Source organism: Cyanistes caeruleus, chromosome Z, assembly GCF_971803275.1.
Source record: "Cyanistes caeruleus chromosome Z, bCyaCae1.hap1.1, whole genome shotgun sequence".
NCBI lineage: Eukaryota > Metazoa > Chordata > Aves > Passeriformes > Paridae > Cyanistes > Cyanistes caeruleus.
Window position 1 is genome coordinate 28,037,237 of NC_141732.1, and position 27,293 is coordinate 28,064,529.

At 41.8% G+C, this 27,293-nt stretch overlaps 1 protein-coding gene across 8 annotated transcripts in view; it reads left to right on the top strand.

The window, feature by feature from the left end:
• The first annotated feature begins 413 nt into the window (after positions 1 to 413).
• The window catches only part of PALM2AKAP2 (PALM2 and AKAP2 fusion), a 265,334-nt gene continuing 238,454 nt past the window's right edge, over positions 414 to 27,293 (top strand). For 7 of the 8 annotated variants that reach the window (XM_023944331.2, XM_023944332.2, XM_023944334.2 and 4 more), the window contains exon 1: positions 533 to 926. In XM_023944331.2, the coding sequence (XP_023800099.2) occupies positions 882 to 926 (45 nt within the window). In that variant the 5' untranslated portion in view covers positions 533 to 881. Of the gene's footprint in view, positions 927 to 27,293 lie in introns of all 8 variants that reach the window. The other variant, XM_086869415.1, reaches the window with a different exon arrangement.

Consider the following 27,293-nt stretch of genomic DNA (forward strand, 5'->3'; position numbering starts at 1 on the left):
GATACTGGATTCCTCAGTGAGAGCGTTTGCACGCACAGCTTTTACCGCTTTGAATGTCTGATGTCAATACATGCAAGGTACGCAGGATGTGCGGATACCTCACTTCTCCTTCCCCATCCAGATGCTCTTCCTCACTTCTGTCGAGAGCTGCCCTGCAGCAGCAGCCTTTAGCAGCGTGCCATGTTACCACCACACTCACAAGCGCCGTTCCCCCAGAGTCCGCGCTCTCCCTCCTCCTGGCAGCCCTGTCCTTTCCCTTATCCAAACCTGCTTCAGCTGGAGCTGGAGCTGGAGCTGGAGCTGCAGCCGCCGCCTGCCTGTCTGCCGCAGCTCCCCTCCCTGCGCCATGTGCCACCGTCCTTCCCTGCGCGCCGTGCTGCTCGCTAAGGACATGCTGTGGCACAGCTGTCTGCCTCCTCTGCTGCAGTCAGGCAGGTTTGTGTTACTGTGCACGCTGCTGATGCCGAGCTCCTGTCGTGACCCAGCGCCCCATAGGAGGAGCGAATGAGCTGAGACGTCAACGCAAAAAATTATAGCCATGCGAGCTATCCCTCTGCTCAGCTGCTTGGAGAGTGCCTACATGGTTTGTGTGACAGCACCAGCACACAGAAGCGGCACTGAAATGCAGTTAGCAATACAGCTGGGAGACAGGCAGCCAGGCAGGCACTGGTCCAGTGACTAAAATGATTGTACCGTGAGCCAGTCTGCAGTGCCTCCAAAAGTGGCTGACTGCTACACTGGAGCTCGGCTCTCTTTGCAATTACTCCGGTTTCCCCCGGTGACTGCAGTGTGCGCTCCGTTTTGGTTTTGTTTGCCTTTTTGTTTCTCCCTCCCACCCACCGGTCTCCCTCTCTCTCTCCTCCCGTGTCCTTCTCTCCAGGATGGCGGAAGCAGAGTTGCACAAGGAAAGGCTCCAAGCCATAGCAGTAAGTCAGTTTCCTTTTACTTGCTCTTTTGTCCTTAGCCGTGGGTTGTTGGAGGGAAGGGGGGATTCCAGCACAGTGGCTGGGAAGCTCCCGGACAGACTGGATTGTGCAAAGTTGTGTGTGGAATTCCCTGTTTGGGAAATGAGCGGTTAAAGTCTGCTTTGCGGGATTTAGCAGAGAAAGAGGACTCTGAGGAAGAGCATTGAGCTGACACGTGCAGAAAGAAAAATACGAATGCACAGTGGCATGCTTAAAAGATTGATGATAGGGAAGAAAAGAAGGAATAAATGGAGAGGAGAGGAGATTGCAGGAGAAAACCGGTACTCTGCCGAATATACATTTTTTCACACTTGAAGGTTTTCCTTAGCTGATGAAGAAGTCAAGCAAAATGATCTGCTGCAGGATGGCTTTTAGTGCAGAAAATAATTGTGATCGTGCTAATTTTAAGACAATCGAACGCAGACACTGCATTATCAAAATTGTGTAATTGTTTGATCTACTAGTTACACTGTCATCTCAGCTCCATAGCTGAGCACACGATTTCAGAAAAAATTTCCTTCTGAGCTGCATTACACCGGGGGTAAAATCCAGGCAGGATTGAGCCCCATTTCAGTTAGAACTTTTGTTTTTCTCATTTAGTAGAGTATTTGGATTGAGCCACAAGCTCATCTGGTGCAGACCTTGGAGGAATGTGGGTAGTGACACCTGGTGAGGAAGGGGCCTGGGTGTTTAAGATCCACCGTCATCCTGGCATGCAGAAACTGCCAGCTCATCTTCTAGCATGTCACAGGCACCGTGTCAAAAGGCCTGTGTTTCTGTGGGCACTGCCAGTCAGACAGCCCCATACAGCCTGCCCTTGTTCAAGGGACACCCAGCTCTTCTTCTTCCCCATGGCTGAGATGTTGATGCAGCTGTGCCAGTCCCAGACGGATGGCACGCTCCGTACCGGGAACCACACACCTGGAGGTCTGAAGCGAAACAGAAGATGGCAGAGCCCACATGGATTTAAGTTATCTTCCCCAGTTCCCCCAGTGATCAACAGATGCTAAATTTTTCTGTAGCTGGCACAGGTTACAGATTTCTTTTGTAGTGTAACAGGAATGGCTGCTGCTGCTTCTGCTGCTGCTGCTATTGTTCCAAGATATTTTTCTGAAGTCCACTACTCTGCTGATAGGTCCACGGAAATTTAAAATAACCAGATTTAAAAGAAATAGATTAGGGATTTTTCTCTCTGAAATATTCACTGCAAAAGAGAAAATGGTATCATTTGATGTGGGACGGGGAAAGCTATAACCATTTAATTTTCAAGCAGTGGAAAGTAGATGCATATTTTTAAGCTGGTTCTCAGTTTTCTGTCAACATAGGCATTGCCATATCTCAAGTGGAAACACCAGGAATGTTCCTCCAGAGGCAAACCTCACCACTGCTGGTGATTTGGGACTCTGCTATGGCAGAACTACTGCAGAGCTGCTCTGTGCTGTGCTGCAGTGCATAGCTCTGAAACACTTCTGTCTCCACATTAAAAAACAACAACAACAAAAAAAAAGGTTTAAATTATTGTTTCTTCTTTCAACTGCTGTATAACAGAACACCAGAAAACACTCATTTCCACATGATGTCCTGAAACCTCTGACCAAAGTAGATCAAGTGCTCTGGTTCTTAGTGCTCTGCATCTCACACCAATGAGGCCATTATGGATTTAATATTATCACCTGGAGTATGCAGATTTTACAGAGGGTTTATGCTGGCATAATAGAAGGGCTTGAGAGTCTGGGCCTTCACTTGCTATACATATTTCATTTTTTTGTTTCTATTTCTGGTAATTCATAAAGCATAGTAAGTATGCAGTTAATTAGATTGAAAGAATTTTCTTCAGCACAAAAAATAATCAGCCTTATTTTAAGTGTCAGTGTGGATCCATGAACAACTTGTTTGCTTAGCACTCTGCAGAGCAACAGGTCTTCCATATAGTCTTGTTAGCTGACTATTCTCCTGTGCTTGGGCTTCTGTAAATGTTTGTCAGAATGCAGAGAAGTTATTTTGTAGTGTAAGATTTGCTCCATCAGAATGAGTGACAAGCCACAAGTTAGGCATTTCCCTCCTGCCACTGATTGGCTAAAATAAGGTCAATTCTCAAATTCTTTATGGCCTTTCTCAGAAGAAGAAAGAAATGGCATTTCAGTTCGGCTTGGTGTTTTATCTGTTTGAACGCACTGCAGTATCTGTCTGAGATGAAAGAAGCTTACTCCAGCATTCTGCAATCACACTGGTTGAATGCTAGACTTACAGAAAGAAATCCACTCACCACTGGGTCCTCTACACTCTATGTTCTCCGTACGTTTGCTATTATAATCACCATGGTAAATGAGTTTACTGGAAAATTTGCAGAGTAAATTTTAAGTGTGCATCACTGAATACGTAAAGAAACAAATCCAAAAAGAGAAATATGAATTTTAACACCAGAAAGCTGACTGGTTTTGAAGAGTTTGAATTTATACTTTTTTACCTTGACTTACCATGGTTTTAATATATGCTTCTCTGGCACAGAAGCAAGTGTCATAGGAAGAGGAAAAGAGGGATTCTACTGTTAGGACATTATTCTAAACCTCAGTGAACGTGATTTAGCCACTTGTTTTGTCTGCAGCAAATACATAGCCCCTCTGTGCATTCATGTTCTATCTGTAAACTGTGAATAATAGACTCTGCCCTTGTCTTAGAGAGGTGTTAGAGATGCATGCAAGATTGAGCTGTACTTGGATGCCATGGTTTACCAGGGCAAGAAATAGCTAAACATATCTTTAAAACAGAATTTGTGATTCTAAAACCAGAGAAACTTCAAAAGTGTATGTTTTAATGCCATTGAAATGCATAAGCTATGATTTCAGATCTTTCTGAAGTCCCTAAAATTCACACACTGACTATAGAAAGACCCAGAGCACTGTGCAAATCTGGTTTGAGAAACAGGAAAATGTGAGACAACTACTAAAAAGTGGAACCCAGTTCTCCCTGCTTGGGAGGAAAACATAAAAGCTGTGTCCTGGAGAGGTTCTGTGATGACTAGGAGCGATTGGTTTTCTGATCCCTGCTTGAGCAGAGGTCACATCACATCTTCCAACTTGGATGTCATGTGTGCTACAGACAGATACTGGTAAATTTTTCTGCCATGACACACTACTCTTAACATCTCCCTGAGCCTGAATCACCACAGCATCCATCTGCTGCCTGACCAGCAATGGAGCTGAGTAGTGACCGCTCTTAATGGTGTAGGAAGATGCCTTCAGTAGGCACACAAGAGCTTAAAAGAGGAGGTCTGAAGCCATCTTCTCTCTGAGCTTGCTCCTGTATAGAGCACTTCAGTGTTTTCATCTGCTTGTTTCCTGAAGGGGATTGGTGTGTAAAATTTTGGGTGAAATAGGAAGCATTTTTGTGGCTTTAAAAAACATGCTGTCTGCAAGTTGCTCAGAAGTTGAGAATGTAAATAGTCCCAGACTCCTGGGCCTGGGGACAGGTGAGCTGACTTAATTTATTTTATTTTGGATAACTAACGTGTATGGCCCCCAGATTTGTTACAGGGCCCCACCTCTGTGACTGTAGAGAGCCCCAGAAGACAGTGATCTAAATATAGACAAGTATTTACAAAACCTAAGTATTTTCTGTCCCTTATCTTGTAATCACAGAGCTGGGAAGTGGGGTGTTGAGTATTGATTGGTGCATCTGGGATACAAATGCACATACAATGTGATAAACATGTGTAATCCTTACATCAGGTGAGTTAAATGCAATCATTGAGGAGCAGCACTGAGGAAAAATTGTCAGCTAAACCAACAACCAGCACAGGAGTTGGAGGAGGTTTCCAGGATCAAGAGATGTCCAGCATACAGATTCAAGCGGGAAGCTACCATACTGATTCCTTAGCAGATAAAAACAACAGCAATGACAGTCCCTCACTTACAAGTGCCCAGCTCAGAGAATCACTAACTCAGAGTATTACTGATATTCAATTAGCCACATCAAAGATACCTCCTGCCAAGCAAGAACATTCTTGCCTTTTCTATAAAATGGTAAAATTGTTGAGCTGAATATAACGTTACTTTGATGTCATCAGGGGATTTACCTACTATTGCAGGACAGTGGTGTTTAAAAATAGCCCCCTTCTGTGTCAGCGTGGTCTGCCTTGGATTAAGGACTGGCTTTCTGACAGGTCTCCAAAAGTTCCTATTTGTGGGGGAGACTGCTGTTCCTTGAGAGCAAAGGCAGGGGAGAACTTACAGGAAGCAGCTTTTCAAGATTTGAAGGTGTTCCCCAGTTGTAATTTGATGTAAATTGAAATTGCTGGTGTGCAGGTAACATAACGAGTGGTGGAGGAGTTGGATATACTACATAAAGAGAGCAAGTTGGATTATTTGGAAACCGGATCTTCCATTTAAAGAAGTACTCCACACCTGCGTACAGCTGGCATTAACAGAGGCCAGTATGGGTTTGTGCATTCAGATTTAAGGTAGTATGGGGCTAGCACCACGGAAGAGGGCTCTACACTCTGAGCAGCGCTGCCTTTGACAAGGAACAAGAGATAGTGTGGGAAGTAATTCAACAGGGACAAGGCATACTGTCCTGCACAGGAGATTAGTTTCATAGGAGTTAACCTACACCAGCTGAGTTAGAGTCCTCCCAAATGGGAGCTATGTGCGTTCATGTTTATGTATAGCACTGCATTGACTTCTCAATAGGTGTTTGAGAATATTAATACAATTAGAATAGTAACAAAATCTTTTGGAAAGACGGTACTAGTATAGCTTCAGTATCACAGTTACAGGTAAGCTAAGCATTCTGTATTTCTGGGCCGGACGCTTAACAACTGCAGTTGCTGTTGAGTGTCCAACTCAGAAATACAGGATGCTTAGCTTACCAGCAACTATGGTTGTCATCATGTAGTGTCCACAGATTTCAGAAAATTTGTTGACAAAAGAGAGTATCCCTTCTTCCTCTTCTTATCCTCCCCCTACAAATAGCTGTTACTCCACAAAATGAAAACCCATTACTAGTACGTCATATCCAGGATCATTTTACTACAACACTGTTCCATAATTTTCCTGAGTCCTTCCAGGGAACACAGTCGTGAAAATTAGAATGTGAGAAATTAGGTTTTGAGAATCACCTAGAAAGATGTGGCAAATGGATTTAATGAACAGTTTACTATTGCTGTGATAGCTTAATACACTAGTTTCCAATGCCTTCAATTAGGAAGTAATGCTTTTGTCCTTTAAGCTAAGCATGGGATCAAATCCATCTTAATCCAGTTATCTTCAGACCTAAAGACTGAAGGGAAAAATAAAAATGTAGCAAGATATGGAAAAAACAAGCCAGCTGTGACTTTCCTGATTGGAAAATAGGTGAGCAAGAAGAATCTGCAGAAGGAATAAGTGTTTTGGAGTGAAAGGATAAGTAAATACTACTTGCATGTTTTGGCAAAAGGATTAGTAGGTATCTAAGGAAGGTAACAACTGTGGACAAAACAAACACAAAAATGTTCTCACTGTAATGAGTTGTTAAGCTGCAGAGCCCAGTTCTCCAGGACACGGTGGATGCTGAAGAGTGCACTTGGGCTTGAGAGCAAACCAGGCATGCTCATGGAAATGGAATCCGTAAAGGACTTTCTCATTAGAAGCAGGTTTTGAGTTGAAAATTATTAGAGGCTGGCAGGATTGTTTTTTATCTGTTTGCCATGCTCCTAGATCTGCTTTAAGCACTGTGGAGCATGGGCTAGATATCCTGATGAAGTGCAGCCATCCTGTGTAACTCAAACAATTCAGATTCCTGGAGTAGCCAAATCTGGAAGGTTGGACACTGAAGAAAGCCCCCATTGCAATACTTACTTAAATTCAAACTCATTTGAATATTTCTATATAGTTTAATCAAATTTTCCCATTGCCCCCTCATTATCTTATTTGCTCCTATCATATTTATCATGTCATATTTATCATAGCTTACTTATCATATTTATGGCTCTGATTAATCACAACCATTCCTCTGCCATCTCTTTTCTCAGTGGTCACAACATCCAATACCTGAAACAGAAAAAAATCCTTCTGTAGCTGTAGCTCTGCTCCTTTTACATTCTGAGCTATAAATTTGAGGGATAGTGAAATCTTATCATAATTCCAGAGTACTCAGGTGAGGAAGACCTGGCAGAGTAAACTATGGGGTTAGCACAAGCTAAATCTAAATTAATTTAGATCTTTACTGTGAGCATGACACAAATCTCTGCGATTCCTGTGAACCTCACTGCAAATCAGCCAGAGGAGAGAAATTATGTTTTCATTGCAGTAAAGGATGAAGAGAAGTTACCCTGCACACAGATCTGCTGCCCTACCCTGAACTGCAGCAATACTGTGAGTCAGCTACATGGCAGACCTTACACAGAGAAATACATGCAAGCAGAGTTGTACCTTGCCGTTACTTCTGGCACATATAAAGCACTGAGAGGTTATGCACAGTGTCTAAAACATTACAGCCTTCGCCCATACTAAGCCAAAAGTCAAACAAAAATGCCTAAAATATCTGAAAACTAAAATGACCTTCTCAAATTTTATCTGTATTTTTACTTTAGGAATGTTTAGATGACAGCAAGAGAAGCAGAAATATGATGAAAAAAAAATTCTGTCACAGTATCTGTGAAAACTAGGTAAAAAACTAGAGAAACAGAAACCAATTTGCTCTTGAGAAATTTCTAGACAGTTTCCAGACTTACCCAAAGTCAACTGTTTAAATTTAGAATTGTTTCCACAGCACATTCCTAGCCCTTAACACATCACCAACATCTCTTGAGCACAGACAAGAAGGCTGAGATATTGGATTTTACTTTGTGCCTTTCAAATTATATTTTGAAAAAGAAGCTGAAAATGGGTGGAAAGGTTCTGTGATTGTTTTGTTGTTGTTGTTGTTATTGTTTTGAAGTCTCTGGTTAAATAAAAAAAGTTGTGAAAGATCTACATTTTTGGAAACTATTGAACAGCTCTAGTCTGGAGTGTAACTTTAAGGACAGATTTCCCATTCTGTGGTATTAGTGAGGTAGCTATGGGATTTACATGCCATGCTTAAGGTAATGGATAGCTGGGTAGCTAGGTTGAAGGTAGGATAGGCCTGAAAGAGGTTCCAAAGTGATACTCAACCTCTGCTTGGGCAGTCCTGCTCTTTTCAGGAATCACTCCTTTTATGTATCTAACTCCTGATCTGCTTTACAAGTACTGTTTTATTCTTGCACGGAATTAAGTGTATCCTTCTTGCAAGGCACAGTTACCAGCAAGATGGTTCATCTGCCAAGTGTATTTGGTAAGGTATTGGTCTATGCACCTCTAGTAAATTATTAATTATTACCTTGCCCTCTCTCAAATGGCACAGGAGCATGTGCTGAGCCTGTGTGTGCTGAGGCACTGGTTGGACTGAGGATGCCTTTCAGAAGCAGGACTTGGAACCAAAAGGATGCTACACCTGCCTCTGGCCCTAATTTCTTAGAGTAGAAAAGCATTTTCTGTTGCAGATTCTGATCAGGGAAAGCCATGTGGTTGCAAGGGTTAACATCACCCAACAAGTCGGGTGGCAGTGGAATGGGTATGGCCTTTTGGCAATTGCACACCAGACCTGCGTAGTTCTTGACACACAGATGCTTTTTGTTACTTAGCTGATTTCCAGTGAGGTTAGATGCCAGAGACTTGTAAAGCTTTCTTCCTCTTCGCCAGTAAAAACAAATACTCTGTGCACAAAAAAAGGCCAGCAACCAATGCATTTCGGAAAGCTCTTTTTGGAAGGAGACAGACCTGCCCACATCTATGAGCTGCTGCCCCTTCTAGACAGCACACAGCTCAGGTTGCTGATGTAGGCAGTGCTCAGACTGTTTTAATTTGAGCTGCCAGCGTAATTTGTCAGTATCCACAGACAGCAGCAGGGTGGGGCTCAGCCCCTCTGCAGTTCCTAGTAACAGCAGTCACTGGCAATCAGCTGGAGATTTGGGATAGCAGAGATGTGTTCAGGTATTTCCAAAAAATTACCAACCTTGAAAGAAAGCCCTCATTTTACCAGCAGAGGACTAAGTAAAAGGTGCTTTCCAGTTTTTTTTGGGGCTATGTCACTGTCAGCTCCTCTGCTTCAGCCATGTTCCTTTGCCATGCAGAGTTGCGAGCAGCACTGCAGTAGAGGGAAGTAACCTGGGCAAGTAATAGCTGAGGAGACCCTTTTTTAAGAGGCTGAACACTGCGGACAGAAATTAGAAGCCAGGTTGCCGTGCAGTTTCTTGCTGGAGGAGGGAGCGCTGAGCAGGCTGCAGTCACCCAGCTGCAGTCTCGTTAGGGCACAGCAGCAGCAGCAGCAGCAGCAGCAGCAGCAGCAGCAGCAGCAGCAGCAGCAGCAGCAGGGCTCACACAGCTCGGAGCGAGTGCGAGCGCCTGGACATTCATTAACCAGATGGGTGCCACTGCGGAATGACAGGCTCTTCCCAGAGGGAAAGAGTATACAACCAGTACACAACTTCTCCTAGTTAACCTCTCGTGGAAAAGCTCCGCTTTCTACCAGGCCCTTGGAAAAACTCCTGCTGACAATGACAGTTTTTTTAAGGATTCCCAGTCATCCAATTCCCATTCGGAGCATAAAGCAAGCATTTGGCATCCAAGGTGTCACTAAATTTACGATAACTGCAGCACAGGGGACTGGATTGTCTCATATGCTGGCATTGGTACAAAATAGCTGTCTTGAATGTGTTGGCCAGTTCAGGCAGCTCTGTGCAGATAGTATTTGAGAGTTAATCCCTTATCTCTTTTGAATCATTAACTACATTGACATAGAAAGTAAGGCTCACTTGCTAGTCATGTGTTTGTTCTTAATAAATAAAAGCACATGGAAGCACTTGCTGCATGTCAGAGAAACAGGCTCCAGCAGCAGTCTGATTCAGCATTCAAAGCTTCGTCTTTAAGACTGTTCATTGTGGTAGGGATACCTGCTCTATTAGGAATGTACATAAACCCATCCCAGCATCACCAAGATCTTAGCAAATTGTTCTGGTTAAGGAAGTAACTTCAAACCAGACCGGAAAAATATCTAGCTTTTTTAAAAAATAAAATCAAGAAAAGCCTAAATGTAACACTTTTAAAAACTGTGTCCCTGAACCAGTAAAACAGTGAGTACTGGTTCTCTGTGTTAAATGTACAGTTGTTATTGTTGACATTTCAAAGTGTACAAGATTTAGACTAAAATATAATATAGACAATAGTATATAGACTATATAGGATGTCTGAAACTCATCTGTGAAATAGAAACCTGTTCACACTTTTCATGGTTTAGCTTTATATTATCAGATTACCAACTTCCTGGTTTCTTGAGGAAAAATAATATAATTTGGTTTTGAGTATTCTTTTCCTTATCTTGTATGACATTGCTTATGATGCTGATCCAAGGTTTTAGTGAGACTAATGTGTCACAGACCTTCTCTGTAAATTTGTCAGTAATTCAGTTCCAGAGTGTTCCTGAGGAGTTGTTCCAGAATCAATAAAGATTACAACACAGGCAACTCTTTACCTTTTATTTTTTTCCCTGGGATTTTAATAGAATATAATAATTCATAATTCTGAAAGCAAGGGGTGTTCAAAGATTATTCCACTTCTGAGAAGGAGTGGCCACAAATCTCAGAGCACTTCAGGGGTAAATTCCCCACTGGATTTGCCCCCTGTATCTCTGGACTACACTGCCTGCAAACCCACTGCCCATGAAAGCAGCCCTGGAGCACAGATCTGAGATAAAAAACAGTGGTGTTCCAAGGATCTACAGCTACAGTTTCTGCTCTGTTTTGGTCTGTGACATTTAGGGCAAGCCACCACCCTGGATTAAACATATAAGAAAACAAAAATAGTCTTTGGTCTCTGTTAATTTGTAAACAGATGCTCATTGATAAAATAAATCCAATTTACATTGAAGTGGATAACAGTAATGACGTGACTGTGGGCAAGTCAGAGATGACTAGGGGAAAGGTGGTAAGGTGGTTATGTACTGTTACTATCTATGAATTGGAGAGTGGTTTGACCAAGCTCATCTGTGTGCCTCTGAAGTGAAAAAGAGAGTTTAAAATTATACTGGCATATTACTAGCCTTTTTCAGGTGGTATCTTCAAGGATTCTTAGCACCTAGTATTTACCAACTGTTGTATAGCAGTTCTGAAGAAAAAGTGATAGTGGAAAATGCTATGAACATTACTCAGCAGACTCGCATCTCATGGAAAAGGCATTGTGAGTGTATGTGTGTGTGTGTGTGTGTATCTATGTATACACACATACATAAAAGCTTGGTATATATTCTGGAACGCTGTTTGTTAGGCACGTGGAATGGTGTTTTGGTCAGACCCATGCTGGGTGTTAGTCTCCAAGAAATCCATGGGCACAATGGATAAGAGTCTATGAAAGTCAGGAATGAACAAAAGTTGAAGAAAATTACTGCTGAAGCAAGACAGAATTATCTGTCTGGAGAAGAAAATATCAATGTTTAGCTGATCTTGTGTAAGGGTAGAAGAACCTTCTATATTTCTTCTAGGGTAGATGCTCAGTATTTTTGCCTGTTCTCAGATGTTTCTCAGTCAATCAGTGATAATTAATCTGCATATAAAGGGTTCTTCTTCAGTCAGTCAGCTTCTTTGTAATGCCAAGCACAATCCCTCCCTGGGTTGGGAGCTTGACATATGGATGCTTGCAGACCCAGAAGAATAGTTTAACCCAACTGCAGTGGCAGAAATCTGAAGCTTGGTTGGTTTACTTTGCATTTTGAACGGGTGAAGTTTGTGAGTAATCAGGCACTGGAATTCAGATATGTTGGGTAATCTGATGATGTTTGAGAACGTAAAATTACCTTTTTTCCTGTAGGAGAACCACCGGTCCCTATTCTCTTCTGCAGCAGAATCCTATTCTGCTTCCAATCAAGTTTATAGGAAATTTGCTGCTAGTTTCAGTGGTGAGCAGGAACAGACCCATAATATCCCCATAAATATTCACATCATTTCTCACTCTATCATCACAAAAAATGCCAGATCTGTGCCAAATCAGACACATAAATCAGACTTTCTAGGAGAAGGTATAAGGATGAGGATGAAAACAGAAAGTGAGATTCACTGTTTGTCTAACCTTGAGAGCTGCATTCTTTGCCATTTGTCAAATGGTCGTATAAGCAGTACAGAGGCACAGTTAGAAAGTGCCTAAACTCAACTATCCAACATTCAACTTTTTATGAAAAGAAAAAAAAAATACTGGATTTTAAACTCTGTGTTCTTGCTCACCCACAGGAGAAAGCCAGTTTTGGCAGCTTGGTTCTTGTAATACCTACTCACTGCTCTTGATTTCTTCCCTTTTTATGTTTTTTTTTATGTTTATCATTTTATGCAAGAGTGCAGATATGCCTTTGCTGGAATAAGCTTCCCATGCTTTAACTGTGCTTTGCAAGGAGCTACTTTTTCAGTACAATCTTTTTCAACAGTTTTTTCTCTTGGTATAAGTATTACAAACAGGAGCAGGTATTTGGAATAAAGAAAAAAAATATATAGTAATTATAGTACCATCTCATTTTTCTGCTCAGGCAAGGGGTAGAGAAAGGGGTAGAGAAAAACTGTAAAAAGAAGAGATATTTTCAGTTTCAGAGAAACCATGTTTGTGGTTTGTTAATTCTGCAAGGTGTGAAACTGTGAAGGCTCAGCAAGCTGAAATGTCCGTAAGGCTCTAGCCTAAAATCAAAGGAAATGAGAACTCGACCCTACATCTTGTGCAAACAGAATTAAAGCATCAATACTCTGATTGAATTTCACTGTTATTCTTTTCATCTAACCCAAATTGGCTTTGAGTTGCCTTTACAGAACAACGCAAAACTTTGCACTGAAACTTTAAAGCCTGTTTGAGGCGGGAAAACAAATAGTACGTAATCAGTAGGACAAATAAATTGTCAAAAGCCTCTAAGAAAGCTCAACTTCAGGCAGATTTCTTTGAGGCTATATCTTGATCTGTATGGGCAGAAAGCCTTTCAAGCACATTACGCATTAAGGTAAAGCAACAGGTTCTCAAATTATAACATCTCTACAGATTTCTCTTTCTCTATTCCTGTATTTTAAGACAGCTTATGTTGTATTTAAGAAACTAAACAGAGAGAGCCTTCACTGCTGATGTGCTGTTAATATTGTTCTCCATTTGCCTTGGTCTGAAAGACAGGAGTCTGCTGAGGAAGGCAGGAGCCTTCCTTGGAATGGAATATTCAAACCCCTTCCCTGTGAATTATTATAATGATGGAATGAATGGATGAATGAATGAAGGGTCTGTCAGGCAGAGTTCCTCACCAGTGTGTCTGACAAAGCAAACAAGCAGCAGCAGCTCCGGCATTATTCCTGAGCAGAGCAGCCCCAGCACCGCTCCCGGCCGCGGGCGCTCTCCCCTCACTGCAGTTCCGGTCACGGCCGCCAGGGGGCGCTGCTGCTCCCGCCGGAAGGGGCGGGGCGGGGATTCCTCCGGGCCGCCAGGGGGCGCTGCTGCTCCCGCCGGAAGGGGCAGGGCGGGGATTCCTCCAGGCCGCCAGGGGGCGCTGTGGCGGGGGCGAGGGCAGCACGTGGTAATGACAGCTCAGCCCAGACAGGAGGGGATGGGAGAGAGGTTTCACTTCACAAAGCCTGGGGCACTGAGCCCCTGCAGGACTCTCAGGAGCAGCGAGCTGGGCCCGCAGGAATGAGCAAAACTCCTGGGGTGGTTGACGAGATGTATCAAACTCTGCAGCTGTAGCGGGAACCGCTGGACGCCTCGACAGGCAGGGGATGCGGGCGACAGTGTGGCGAAAACTCAGAGCAGTGGCAAAGGAGCGGCGGGGATGAGGCAGCGGAAGCCCGGCTCAGGCTCCGAGCAGGCCCGGGAAAGGCGGGCTCGGGATCCTGGGGTTTTTCCCCTGAGGCACCCGAGTAGATGGTGAAAAGTCCCTTTTTTTAGTGAGGTAGGGTGTTCATAAGGTTCCGGCTGCTCTTACGAGCAGAGCTCCACTCAGAGTAGAAGGGAAGCAGAAGAAGACAGAACCCCACAGTGGTGATGTATTCTCCCCACAGCAACCGCAGCCCTTCTCCCCGCCGAATGCCGAGAGCACAAGAGACACGGGGGCTGCACCCAGACCTGTCTACCCAGGCCAAATCTCGAAGTATCTCTGCGCTTCATGAAACCCCGGGTAAAGAAGGAGTAGCCAGCTGCACCCCTCCCCTGAGCTATGACAACTTCTTTTGTCTCTCTTAAGTATCCCATCCTTATTGTCTCCTAGCAACACGCATGGGGGAAAATTCTCTAGGAGAGGAAAAAAAAAAAAAAAAAAAAAGGAGAATTCCTAGCACCCAACACCATTTCAAACTGTTTGTCCTTTTTTAGCAGTATTTTTTTAATCTTATTAAAGCCCCACTTAAACCATTAACAATAAACAATTGGTTTGCTTGTGGATCTATTGCTGAAGCATTATATGTTTCCAGCTGCAATCCAGAATTGAAGATATTCAGTACTTAATAGAGTGTAAAGGTGGCAAAGCTGGTGACAGGCTCTTGCTGTGTTATAGCAGAAATTACGTCCTGGGTTTTGCAGTATTACAATTACCACACAAGGTGTGTGACTTAAAAATTCCACTCAATCTTTCCAGACCAGTTCCTCTCACTTTCACTAAACAAAACACTTTTGGGGTACCTGAGAAATAGCAACGGTGTTTTTGGCTGGTTCAAGAACTGAACTTTTTTTACAGTGAAAAGCATAGTTTTCCAAAAAGTCATTGTGTAAGCGGCATTCAGCTTTCAAATTTTATTGTCTTTCAAAAATTAATATAGAGTATCTCATCTACAAAATGTTGGAAATATTTTCCTTGGCTAAAAGACATTAAAATAGTAATTATGATCATCTAGAGCATATCTGAATCATACACTGAAGTACAGCGTACAAAGAAGCACATCTGGCTTCTAGGTCTGCTAGGTATCCAAAACATGTCCTAGTTGTAACAAATCAGGTTACCAGGACGGATGTACAAAAGATATCAAAGGTAATGAAAACAAGCTGGTAACTTGCTCCAAGATGTGCTCATCCTAACTGTTCTCTGCTTCCCTCAAAGCTGAGAGAAGCAGAGAGCAGTTAGGATGAGCACAGCTGCCTCTGCACTGTACTGTGGTGTATGGCATTCATTAGCTCCCCATCTGACTCAAAAATGCGTGCCAAAGAGCCCTCCTCAATAAACCCAGCATGAATTCTAAACTTTTGTTTCAGAAAGGAGGCAAAAGAGTCGTTTATTATTCCCCTTAGTGTCCTTATTCAGGCATCTTTTTCCAACCAACCACCATCAGAAACTCGACTTGTTATTTTATTTTTTTTTCTGTCATTCTGACAAGGACTAGTTATTTACCCACTTTTTCCCTGACATACGAGTAAGAGCAATATTGTCAGAAGTATCCAGTAACCCTTTACTCTGCCTGACTTTTCAAAGCCTGCATTTTTCAGAGGGTATGTTGTTATGTAATGCTTCATATATCCAGAATACTGTTGTATTGATCTGGAAGACATTGTGAAACTTTACTGCATCTGACTTTTGCATCTGCTAGAAATCTGAAGAAAATCTTTATTCTGATAAGTTTCACAAGTGGCAAATTGAGCAACAGTACACAGTCAGGGATAGGAAAAACTTGCACTCACCCTTTTTACATTGCATCCTTGGTCTTCATACTTTCAAATCAATATTTATTTGTTTCAGTTTCTCCTTGAAAACACTGATAAAAGAAAGGAGAGAAACTAGCTATACTCACTAGTAAGGAATAAAAGGCACACTACTGAGGCAACAGCATTGGTCATGCAAAAACCCATCAAACACCCCTCTAATAATTTCAGTTTGTCACGAGTTACAGGTTTCTTCATGCCACCTGTACTTGTGGCCGCATCGTTCCCTACAAAATGTGTGTTGTGATACTTACTGTGGCACAGAAGCAGTGTGAAAACCATCTACATCAAGTCTAAATGGTGTTTTGAAGATGGAACTTCAGGCATAAGTGCTTCCCAGACCTTTACTATTTTGTCTCCAGCAGCTGATGAAGCTTGATGCTACAATGGAGGCAAACAAAACCCCATTAAACACCTCCTGAATAGTTTGAGTAGTTTTCTTTCTTTATTGGTAGTGGAGAATATGAATCTCTATTGTTCATTATGGGCATTAGAGCAGTGCCAGCTGAGGTCTACACCTCAAGTGTACATCCATTCCACACCATTGTGCCAGCAAAACAGCAAACATGTGCCCACTGTCAGCCTCCAATAGAGCATAGAGCAGGGAAGATGAGAAATGAGCACAAAAAGGTGAAATCATTTACTCAAGACATTCAGGAAGCTGAACCCTCTTTTCACTCATGCAGTTGCAGGCTCCACACTGAACCCCGCTGCCCACATCCGTGTTATCTGCTGTGGTCAAAGGTTCCCACCCTACACTGAAACACACAGTCCACTGACCTGCTTCTCTTTAGGGTGCTGAAAGATCCTAATGTGGGCACAGGGGTCTTGTCTTATCTATCTCATCTGCAGGATGCTCTGATCTTATAGTGCCAAGATCTGCACCACCTCTATAGGCCGTGCTAGCAAGGCCTTCAGGGTCTTCTGTAGAGCTTTCATGCCTTTTGAGTAGCTGGCATCAATGGACTGAATCTTCCTACATGTGCTGCACTGCTGCTTCTCAGCCATGTCATGTATATTCTGTGACTACACGTGTGTAATCAATTAACCCGTCAGTTTTCTTCCTTACTGCCATCATGCATGCGAGCAGCCATACCAATAACACACTTTCAGAGATGCTTCAGAGGTATCTGAGGACCAGAATTTGCATTAAACTTCTGCCTGGTGACTCCAGTACAGAGACACCTGGTACAAGGAGGAAACCACAACCCAACCCACTAATGTGGCTTTTCTCCCTCTTGTTGATGTTCATGATCAATATAATTGTCTGTCTAGTCTAATTTGCTGGGCATAGGGGCAGGTTTTGTTAGTACCTTTGCAATATGGGATGCAGTTAAGCAGCTGATAAATCCTCACATAGAAATATGTATTACAGCATCAGCTATGACCTACACATGTGTTGGAGCACTCCCAAGCACAAGTACAGGCTGGGCAGAGGATGGATTGAGACCAGTCTCTGGGAGAAGGACTTGGGGGTGCTGGTGGGTCAGAGGCTGCACAACACCTACCCCATGACGTGTCAGTGTGCACTCAGAGCCCAGGAAGCCAAATGTGTCCTGGGCTGCATCCAAAGCAGCAAGGCCAGCAAGGTGAGGGAGGAGTTCTGCCTCTCTGCTCCTCTCTAATGAGACATATCTGGAGTGCAGTGTCCAGTCCTGGACACAGCGCTCTAAACATAGGCATCCAACATAAGAAAGACGTGAAATTATTGGATTGAGTCCAGGGGAGGCCATGAAGAGGATTGGGAAACTGAAGCACCTCTCCCATGAAGACAGGTTGAGAGGATTAGTCGTGTTCAGCCTGGAGTAGAGAATGATCCATGGAGACTTTATAGCGCCTTCCAGTGCCTAAAGGGAGAAGAGAGTTGAGGAGAGAGTTTTTACCAAGGCATGTAGTGGTAGGGCAAGAAGTATAGCTTTAAACTGAAACAGGGTAGGTTTAGATTAGATATAAGGAATAAGTTCTTTGCTGTGAGGGTGGTGACACATCCACACAGGCTTCCCCAAGAAGCAGTGGATACACCATTCCTAAAGAATTCAAGGCCAAGTTGGATGGCACTTTGAGCAACCTGGTGTAGTGAAAGATGACTTCCACGTGGCAGAGGGGTTGAAGCTAGATCATCTCTAAGGTCCCTTCCAACCCAAACCATTTCTATGATTCTCTGAATAACATATTTCTTTATTTTTAGGAAGCAAAGCAAGAACATCCCCTCACAGTGTAGCATGATGTAGGAAACTTGCCTTTCTAACTCTGCAGCAACAGCACCTATGGATCTAGCTTGATTTCTCTCCCTTTCTATTTTAGCTCACAGACATATTCAAAGGTACTGCCCCATGGCAAGTGCCTTTAAAAAGAAAAAAAAAAATCACTTAGGCTGTGCTTAAAGAATTATTTTAGGAAGGAGAAGCAAAGGCAGAAATATTTTTGGCTATATAGAACTGTTCTGTCCAAGTAATTTACAAATGACATAACTGTGGCCTATATTTTCAAAAGTCTTAGCAGTGGAATGGATCATTTTTGCTTCTGACTTTCAAGCTGTGATCTTGGACAGGTGGTGGGAAATTTTGAGGGTTTTAAGGCTGTTAAGATTCAGAGAGGAAAACCAAAAAGGTGAAAGTGTTGGCACTAGTTTCCTAGCAATACTCATGGCTCTCAAAGAGAGCGTTTTCAAGCATCAACAGTTATCAGGATGGTCAGCCAGCTAGCTGCTCAACAAGGATGCACCCTCAGGATGAGCAGTGTTAAAAGAATCATATTTTATTAGTATGTGTATCTTCTCTGAATGCCAATTGTTCAGTACAGGACAGCAGAAAAGATCATTATGGCAGACTTTGACTTGGCAAAAGTTGCATCAGGAAAGAAGATTCTTTTTCTTTATCTCTTCCTGTTACAGAGAATTTCTTATAGATGGAAAAGTATTACTGCCACTCCCACTGAATACTCTATGCAGGCCAAGACATGCTTAACAGTTTGTTTAGAAAAGTATTTCTAAATATTTTCCCTTTTCAATGAATCCATACAGATTTAGTCTTTGTCCTCTACTTGATTTATCATTACCAAGCATCAGAAATTTAACTGTTTGCAAATGAGACTCAACTTCTGTTTGTTTCATTATCAGACTGACTTAATGATATTTTTTCTGCTTTTCTTCTTTACTTCTGACATTGTCATGTCTTTGATCTAAGCACTGTAGCAGTCCAATGGTGTGCCCCAGCATGGCAACTGGCCATAATGGAGACAAGTAAAGTCATCTTTTGTATAAATACATCTATCAGGTATTGCTTGATAGTTCAAGCCTTGTCATATTTGGATGTCAATCAGGACCCTGCCTGATGCAGCACCAAAAAATCCAGTAGCAATGTACAGTGGCCAAAATATACTTTACCATGGAAAAAACCATTGTTTAACACCATACTTTCTTTAAGGTTTTTTTTTTCTTCCTCCTGATAAGAGAGCAGAAGAGCTTACATAGTTCCTGTTCCATCCTCTGTATAGCTGTACTTGCACATTTTTTAATATCCTTACTGTTTGTCTTGTTACTTTTATTCACCCATGATCAACCTGAATTGAAGTTTCTCTTTAGAATGCAAACTCTTGACCAGATTTGCTGAAGAATTCAGCATTCAGCATACAGTAGGAATGGGTTTCAATTAAAGAGGCACCCTTGAAAATACAGACTCTCTTGTGCCCCCATTCCCTTACATTTCTCTATGGGATGGGTTATATTTTCATAATATGTCTCTAAATGTAGTGAACATGTCTACATAAACTCCTAGTGGGTGGATCCCATCTGTTTCCACACTATAAGAAAATGTTTTAGAAACCTAAAGGAAAGGAAAGTTATAAATGTACCCATCCTTACACCCTATCCCAGCCTCTCATTTTCTTGTCCTCTTTGATGTCTCCCTATGCAAATGCCAAGACTGAAATGCAGCTCTTTTTCTAAATCTTTATTTAACTCAAAACTTAATTTTCTTGTTTCTCTTACAGAGTTTGAAACTGTCTCTCAGTGTTCCTTTGGAAGAGGGTAAATAATATACATTGGTTATGTATTTACTTGCCATTAAACTTTTTACCCCCTGTAATTCAGTCTCATCAGACTATTCTGTTTCTGAAGAATCAATTACGAGATACAAGAACCATCCATAGCAATTACCAGATACATCTTTCTCGTATCACAGTTTAAAGGAAATTATTCTAGAGGGAAATTCTTGGCAAGCTTACTATTATAAGTTATAGGGAAAAGAGTGGGGAGGGAAAACTTTGTAGGAGCTACTGTTTTTTTCCACCTTTAGATTGTAAAATGATGCAGAAGACTTGTAAAAATGCTGTGGACATTTGAAAAAGAAAATCATGTATATCTGAGCAAGAGTTAAGATTTAATTTGCATTCAGTCACTTCCTTGGCAACTCTATTGCTTTAAGCTTATCATCCTTGTTTCCTGATGACAATGTGTTACTGACATCAGCTTGAGCTGATGGCAAAGATATTTAGAAAATAAAGTGTCATCTCATGGAAATGATCTGCCTGTGACACTGTGATGCACACCAAGGTGCCCAGCTGAAGCTGTGGAGTCATAACTTTGCCACTACATAGGGGAACAAAAAGGATTGCAGTGCACTAAAAGAGGGATGTTCATTCTTACTGGTTTGCCTGGAAGAATATGGTTATATGTTGATTCCATAATGAAGCGGAGATATGGCTTGTAAAATACAGATAATAAAAAAAACCCACTGCAATATTTTATATACTTTTAAATTGTTTTCAACAGTTCAATCATACTTCCATCTCTTCCCTGCATTCATATGGATCCCTTAATTCCTTTTTAAATATGAAAGCTAAGATTCCCATGTAGTCATATAACTGTACAGCTAAGGTTTTAAGACAAATATTGTGAAACTTATTACAAAATCACAAGAGTTGGCAAAACAAGGCTAGCCATAATTGTTTTGATATTCCTCCTGTGCATAGGCCACAGACACATTTAAGACTTTTACTAGTAGATCTGCAGAGGATATAATCTGCTTTTAGCAAGGAGAAGTTTAGTTAAGTATCAGAAACTTACTCTTTGAGACCTAAATGAAAGCACATGCAAAGTTAAGATGGAGAGCCTGCAGCTACAATTAACTGAAGACTGCTTTCATAGTGACCACACCTTAAAAAATAACTTTTGTAGGATAAAATACAAGAATTGCAGCAATGATGTAGGTTATGTATGTGTAAAGATAGCTTGTTTTCTATGTTTTCTATGTTTTTTATGAGTAAAGATTGTATGTTTTCATGTGGAAATCTGATTGTTGATATAAATGAATCTGCAGTTTTGTCTCCTCATCTGGGGCTTCTTGGTATTACTGCAGTGCAGATGAGAGTACCTATTACTCCTAAGCTTAACTGTTGCTTTATAGTAATTCAGAATTTCAAGATGCAAAATAAAAAATTTGTTTCTCTTGCATGTCAGCTAAGTGGTGACAATAGGTTTGGTTATAAAATTTATAAAGATTATAAAAATTAGCAAATTACAAAAATATTAGATTATAAAAATATAAAACCTGTTAAGCTAATATATCTGCCCTTTGCATCCTGCTCCAATTTATCATCTCATAACTGGTTAAATGAACTTTTCTCTCTCGAAGTACTTATTTAGCATAACAAAGTATGATCTTGCTCATACCATGAATTGGAAAATAGCTGTTGTGATGCCACATTGCATATGACACTCTTCACACATGCAGGAACATGTAAATGATACAGAAGAACTGAAGAATTAATGTCTGCCTACAAAAAATCAGATAGCTTTGTGTATCCACAGAGCTAACCCAGAGTACTGAATACTTTTCACATGTGATGCAGAAAGAATTTACTCTTTCCGGGTGTAACACATGTGATTGCTCTCCATGAGAAGCTGTCACCAAAATGTTGTTTGAATATTGAGATAACTGGCACAGGAAGGTTTTCCAAATTTGCATCTGTGACAATACCACGTGACATCTGCTTATTTGGGAAGGAAGATGAAGGTAGTAGGAATAAGCGTTGTGTTTTCATATGTCCCATAAAAAAATCACGTCTTTCTAAAATGAGAACAAATTTTGATCTAAATGCTCTTTGGGTTTGCAAGCCTTGTTTCGTTGCATTTAGGGTGGCTCTAGAAAAAGTTCGATGAGCTGCCTGTAAGAAATTTTAGGTAACTGGGCAAGTATGTTTTCTGGTTTTGAGAGTCCTCTGGCCACTCCTGTAATGCAGAATGGTGAAACGTAAAGACTGAGACAACTTCCAACGCGTAAGTGTTTCATAGCTGTCCTGCAGAGTATATGGTACCATCCACAATCTGCAGTATTTGACAGTAACAGGGCACAGAGACAGGCAGAAATTGTGGTATTTTGGTTTACCCAAGATTAAAAGGAGTGAGCTGGTACAGCAGAAGTGTTCAGGAATGAGCTTTACCTGAAGTGTTAATGGTCAAAAAAGCTGACTCCTTTGTTGGGCAACATATCACTCAAGTCAAAAAAGGTTATGTTAGGGAGGTGTTGTCTAACACTTAAAGCGTTCCTCAGTGTTCCTCTCCCTGCCTGAGCTGGGTAGCACTGAGTCAGTGACATCTAGATGGTTGGTACCCTGTGTTGGGAGTTGAGTTTCACAAGATTTAGGGACTGCTGGGCAGTAAGACCAGCTCACACTTGTGTGTATGCATTCATATCCAGCCCCACAAAGACCTCATGGCTCTTTGTTCCTGTTGAAAATGGTGGACACCAGCACTTAAGCTCCTGTGCAGAGTGTAAGGTCCTGTTGCTTAAAGGCTAGACCATTTTTATGAAGTGACATTGAGGTGTCTGACTTCTCATCTACCCTGAGAATACTCAAAGGACCTGCTAAAAATCTAAGAGTACTTCCTTTGATTGGCTACTAGTACAGAAACAAGACAGGCTGCACCTTCATTAAAAAAACTCATTGTGCCAAATGCAAGAGGCTGACCACTTGTGCGATTTGAGCACAGCCTAGGTTTTAGTAGTGGGGGAAGGCCACAGAAGTGGCTTATGTGAGAAGCTGCTGGAAGCTTCCACAGTGTCCAGCAAAACCAGTCTCTGATGGCTCTGAAGATGGACATGCCACTGGCCCAATTAGAGAGGCTGGTAACACCTCTGTGATGACATATTTAAGAAGGAAAGCAAAAACAGCACACAATCAGTTTTTCCAGGGGTGGCACGCTGCCAGTACTGGGGCATCTCAGTGCAGCATGCAGCAGTACACCACTGCCATTACCATTTTGGTGTGGTCTGAGGTGAACCTTGCCTGCTTGGCCACCTGTAGCCAACTGCACTGCAGGCAGAAGAGCAAGACTGGTGGCAGCAGCTTCTCATTCTTGGCGCCCCACATGAAGAGAGGTGTTAAACAGTGCCAGCGCTGTGGCAGCTGCAGCCACCCACACAGTGGTGGGGAGGCTACATGTCTGGTGGCAGAAGTGTGGTGAGCGATTCTCCAGCACAGAGCCTGGATAAGACTGGCCTCTTGGCACTGTGAGAATCTTTGAAGTGGTGAAACTTGTTGACAATGGTACCTACAAGCAGCAATTTTTCTTTTAGTCGGAGAAAGAGGAGGAATTGAGAACATATGGAGAAAGACAGCATGGTAGCACAAAGGTCAGTGAAAAGAGAGGGGGAGGAGGTGCTCCAAATGTCAGAGTCAAAATTCCTCTGCAAGCCCTGATGTGGACGATAGTGAAACAAACTGTCCCCCTGTAATTCTGTAAAATGTCAAGTCTACAGGGAGTGCAGAAATCCTCTTCCAGCCAATGGGAAAGGTGCCCATTGTGAGTGGAGGCCAAAAAAAGATGTAATCCAGTGAGATTGAAGAGAGAGAGAGGACCCCTGCTTCCAGAGACAGAGAAAAGTGGCACTTGGTTCCAATTTAGAGCATCTTATTCTTAAAAAACTACACCCCACTGAACGAGTGACCCACAACACAGCAGTTCTGGGAGAACAGTTTTGCCTATGGTAGGTATTCATAGCATAGTAAAGAAAAGCCTCCTCTCCCTGAACGAACTGAAAAGATCTCAGGTAATGAACTGACCAACGTCCCCCGCCCCTGCCACCCACCATGTCATGTCTTCCTGTGCAGTGGGTGGGAAGGAAGGAGGGGCTGGGGGAAAAGGCTTATTTTTCTTCTCAGTATTCTCCTCTGACTCTGTTAAAAATAAATTTACTTTATACCTTTAAGTTTGAGCCTATTTTGCCCTTAAAATGTTTTCTCCCAGTCCTTATCTCAGTTCATGATCCCTTTGTTTTTTTCCCGCCTTTGCTCAGCTATAGAAGAGGAGAGTGAGTGAACAGTTTTCATGACTGCCTGGCATTTGGCCAGTGTCAAACCATGACATCACAGCAGACTGACTCTTGGCTGAGGATTCCTGCCATCAGCAACCTCTTCTAGCCACCTGTTAGGGAATAATAGTGTTTTTTGTCATCCCCATCATAGCACTTTTCTGCAAGTACCAGAGTTTTGCCAAGGTATCTGTGCCAGGCACAGAGGTCTTGGAAAGCCTGAGGGGCTATCACAAGTGCAGGCACTCATGACACAAAAGGTTGCAGCACGCAGTTCAGCAAATTTGACTGCTCAGGGTTGTTTCTTTTTGTATTGAACCAGTGAAGTTACTGCCATTCGTAGCTGGCTGACTGGGTTTTAGAAGCCACCATAAGAAAATATTAGCAATACATGAACAGCCAAGTAATCTGTTGGAAAGCTGAGGAAGAAGATGTTTCTGTAGAGAAGAATGTATAGAAGACAAAAATTTCTAATTGGTTGGGGGGAAAAAATCAATGCTTTCTGAGAATCTGTGGAAAAATTAATAAATTATTCTTTGCAGATCCTTTTATTACTCTGTGCAGCTGCAGGAAAGAGCTGTGTAATTTACATGCGTTCTTGAACTAAAATATGTGGTCTGGTGACTAGACATGGTAAGAGGACAAGAATTCCTCTCAGTCAAGATTTCAAAAACTCTTCCATGTCCTTTCAAAAACGAAGAAGAAACACTTCATCTAAAAAGTAAAAGGTCATCATTATTTTTAATCTGATGAAATATTTTACTATTTGAATAATTTCTTTATTTCTGATTAATATTTGAGCAGTGTTTATTAGATGTGAAACAAAAATATGCCTTATGGAATAAGCTTGAAATCTTAGGAAGCTTAAAAATTAAAATGTTAATTTTTAGTTCCTACAGTGACCCCGACTTAAGTCATACTGTGTGTTCATTAATAGCTCTTCATTGTCAGTCCATCTTATGAAATGGACACATAGGTAATTGCCCCACTGTGCAAGAACCGTATGATGAAATGGAGAATTGGATTTGTGGGCTGCACATCATCCACAGACCATTTTGTTTTGCAGGCCTGCTGTAGCAGGTGTCCCCTAAGAGGGACACAGTCTCTAAAACAGACCTTAAAAATAGTGTGTAGCTACATATAACTATCTCATAGCTCCAAGAGCTCCTTCAGATCTGGTGAGGATGTCACTCAGCATGACTCTGGCCTGCCATGAGCAATGATGGGGCAAAATGACGTAGAAACCCCATAACAAACAATGTTTCATATGCCATGAAATTGCATTGACATTGCAGGTCAAAAACTGTCCCTTTCCAGTGCAGTTTTGCTTTCCTCATGGACAGGAACTTGCAGTTGCTAAAAAAGCATGGCAGGCAGGAAAGAGAATCCAGCATTTTATGAATCCCAGACCATAATCAAGATAAAATTTGCTTCATTTTTAATAAGACTGGAATACCAATAGAGGAAAGCTCAATTATTTTAAGTCCAGAGTATTCGTTAAGAAATAGCAGACTTGCCATTTTATTGTATCCAAGGGATTGATGTCTGAAAATGTATTTAGAGGGATCTCATCTGCATTTTGGCTAGCCAGAAGCTGTGCACTGTATGCCCACGCCCCTCTACTGCTGGAGCTGCTGACACACATGGTGTCAGACAGTGATCTCCAGTTTGTGTCAGAAGGCTACTGCAAGACACTAGGAGCAGGCACCTGTTATTTTCTGTTAATCACTTTGGTTTGTTGAATACACTATGCAAGCAGTCAGAAGGGACAGTGAGGAGAGGGAAACAACAAGCCCCTTTTATACACTGGAAAGCCATGCCTTGAACAGTGGTACATCTCTGTGCGGTAAAGGAGACTCCAATATTGCTTAGTTACTGATTGAAGTTCATATTCTCTCTGCTCATATTGAACTGTAGAAGAGTTAAATGTTTTTCTAAATGGTAACTAGGAAAACTTAGCGCAGGTTAAGATCTTTGTAGCTGAACCAAAGTGGAGAAAATTCATATACTAGTAGGTTCAGCAGACCCACAAAGAGACACAAAGTTTGCATTAAGATCAGCAATCTCAAGAATACCTCATGTACTCCTTTTATATCACATTCACAAATGCATCTGAAGTGTGTAGGAGCAGAGGCATATGTGTAGGTGCTCCAGGCCCAGCTGAAGCCCTGAAGAGGTGACAATAGCCACGTTCTGGACAATATTTTTCTAGAGCTTCCACAGCTGATGGAAAGAAAAGCCCACATTAAACCAAGGTGGCTTACTTCCCAGGGAAAAAGACACGTCAGAGCAGATACACAGCTACAGAGCAAAGAAGGCAATTGCAAGAAGCTGGGAAACAGTAATTGCTGCAACAGTGAAGTCCTTTGGAAAGCAGACACGTGCCTGTGCTTACATTCACACAGATTTTAAGTGATCATTGCTTTGGAAGGTGAGAACTGAGGTTCCAAGCAAAATGTATCTGGAATGTTCTGTATCTATTTACTGCATAATTTTTTATAAAACCTTCTCACAAATTTCACTTTTAAAAATTAAACTCCTTGACAGATAACATTTGTTCCTATTTAACAAATTGAAAAGAGTAAAGGGAGATTATATACTTGATGATAACTATAAGACAACTAAATATAGGAAAGAATATAAAATAGGAAAGAGCCCTATAATTAGAATTCCTATAAAATAGGAAAGAATCCCCCCTTTTTTGTGGGGATGCTATCAGTATGTCTTTGTATAAAATGGGGTTCAAATTATTTCCAAAGGATTTGTGGATCCACCATCCCTCTTCATGACTGCTTTTACCCAATGTAAGGTGGACTCCCCCAAATAACAAAACTTAACAAGAGAATAGGAGGCTGACAAATTAAAGTGTTCATTTGACTGGAAACATCTGGAAAGCAGAAGGTAGTGTTCCACAGACTTTTCTTTTGACTGATTGCTGGAAATTATTTGCTAAGCTAAACCAGTGCAGGAAGCTTAATACAGAAGATGAAAAAAATACCCTGTCTTTGCAGTAGCTACACTCATTTGTTGTTATTTTTAAGATCTGTGACTTAGGCTGAATAGCAGAAAGAGCTTTGAAGTTACCATTATGTGTAGGGAAATGTGTTTCATGCACAGATAAATGTTAGACAACTTCTTTGCAGGATATCTGTGGAAGAACTGTTGATCTGTTAACTTACAGCCCAGTTCAAGCCTTTCTGATTCCACATGGCTGTCCCTGATGACAGAATGAATCAGAATGGAAGGGACCATTGGAGGTCATCTAGCCCAGCATCCTTGCTTATGCAGGATCCACTAGAGCAAATTGCACAGGATTGTGTCCAGTTGAT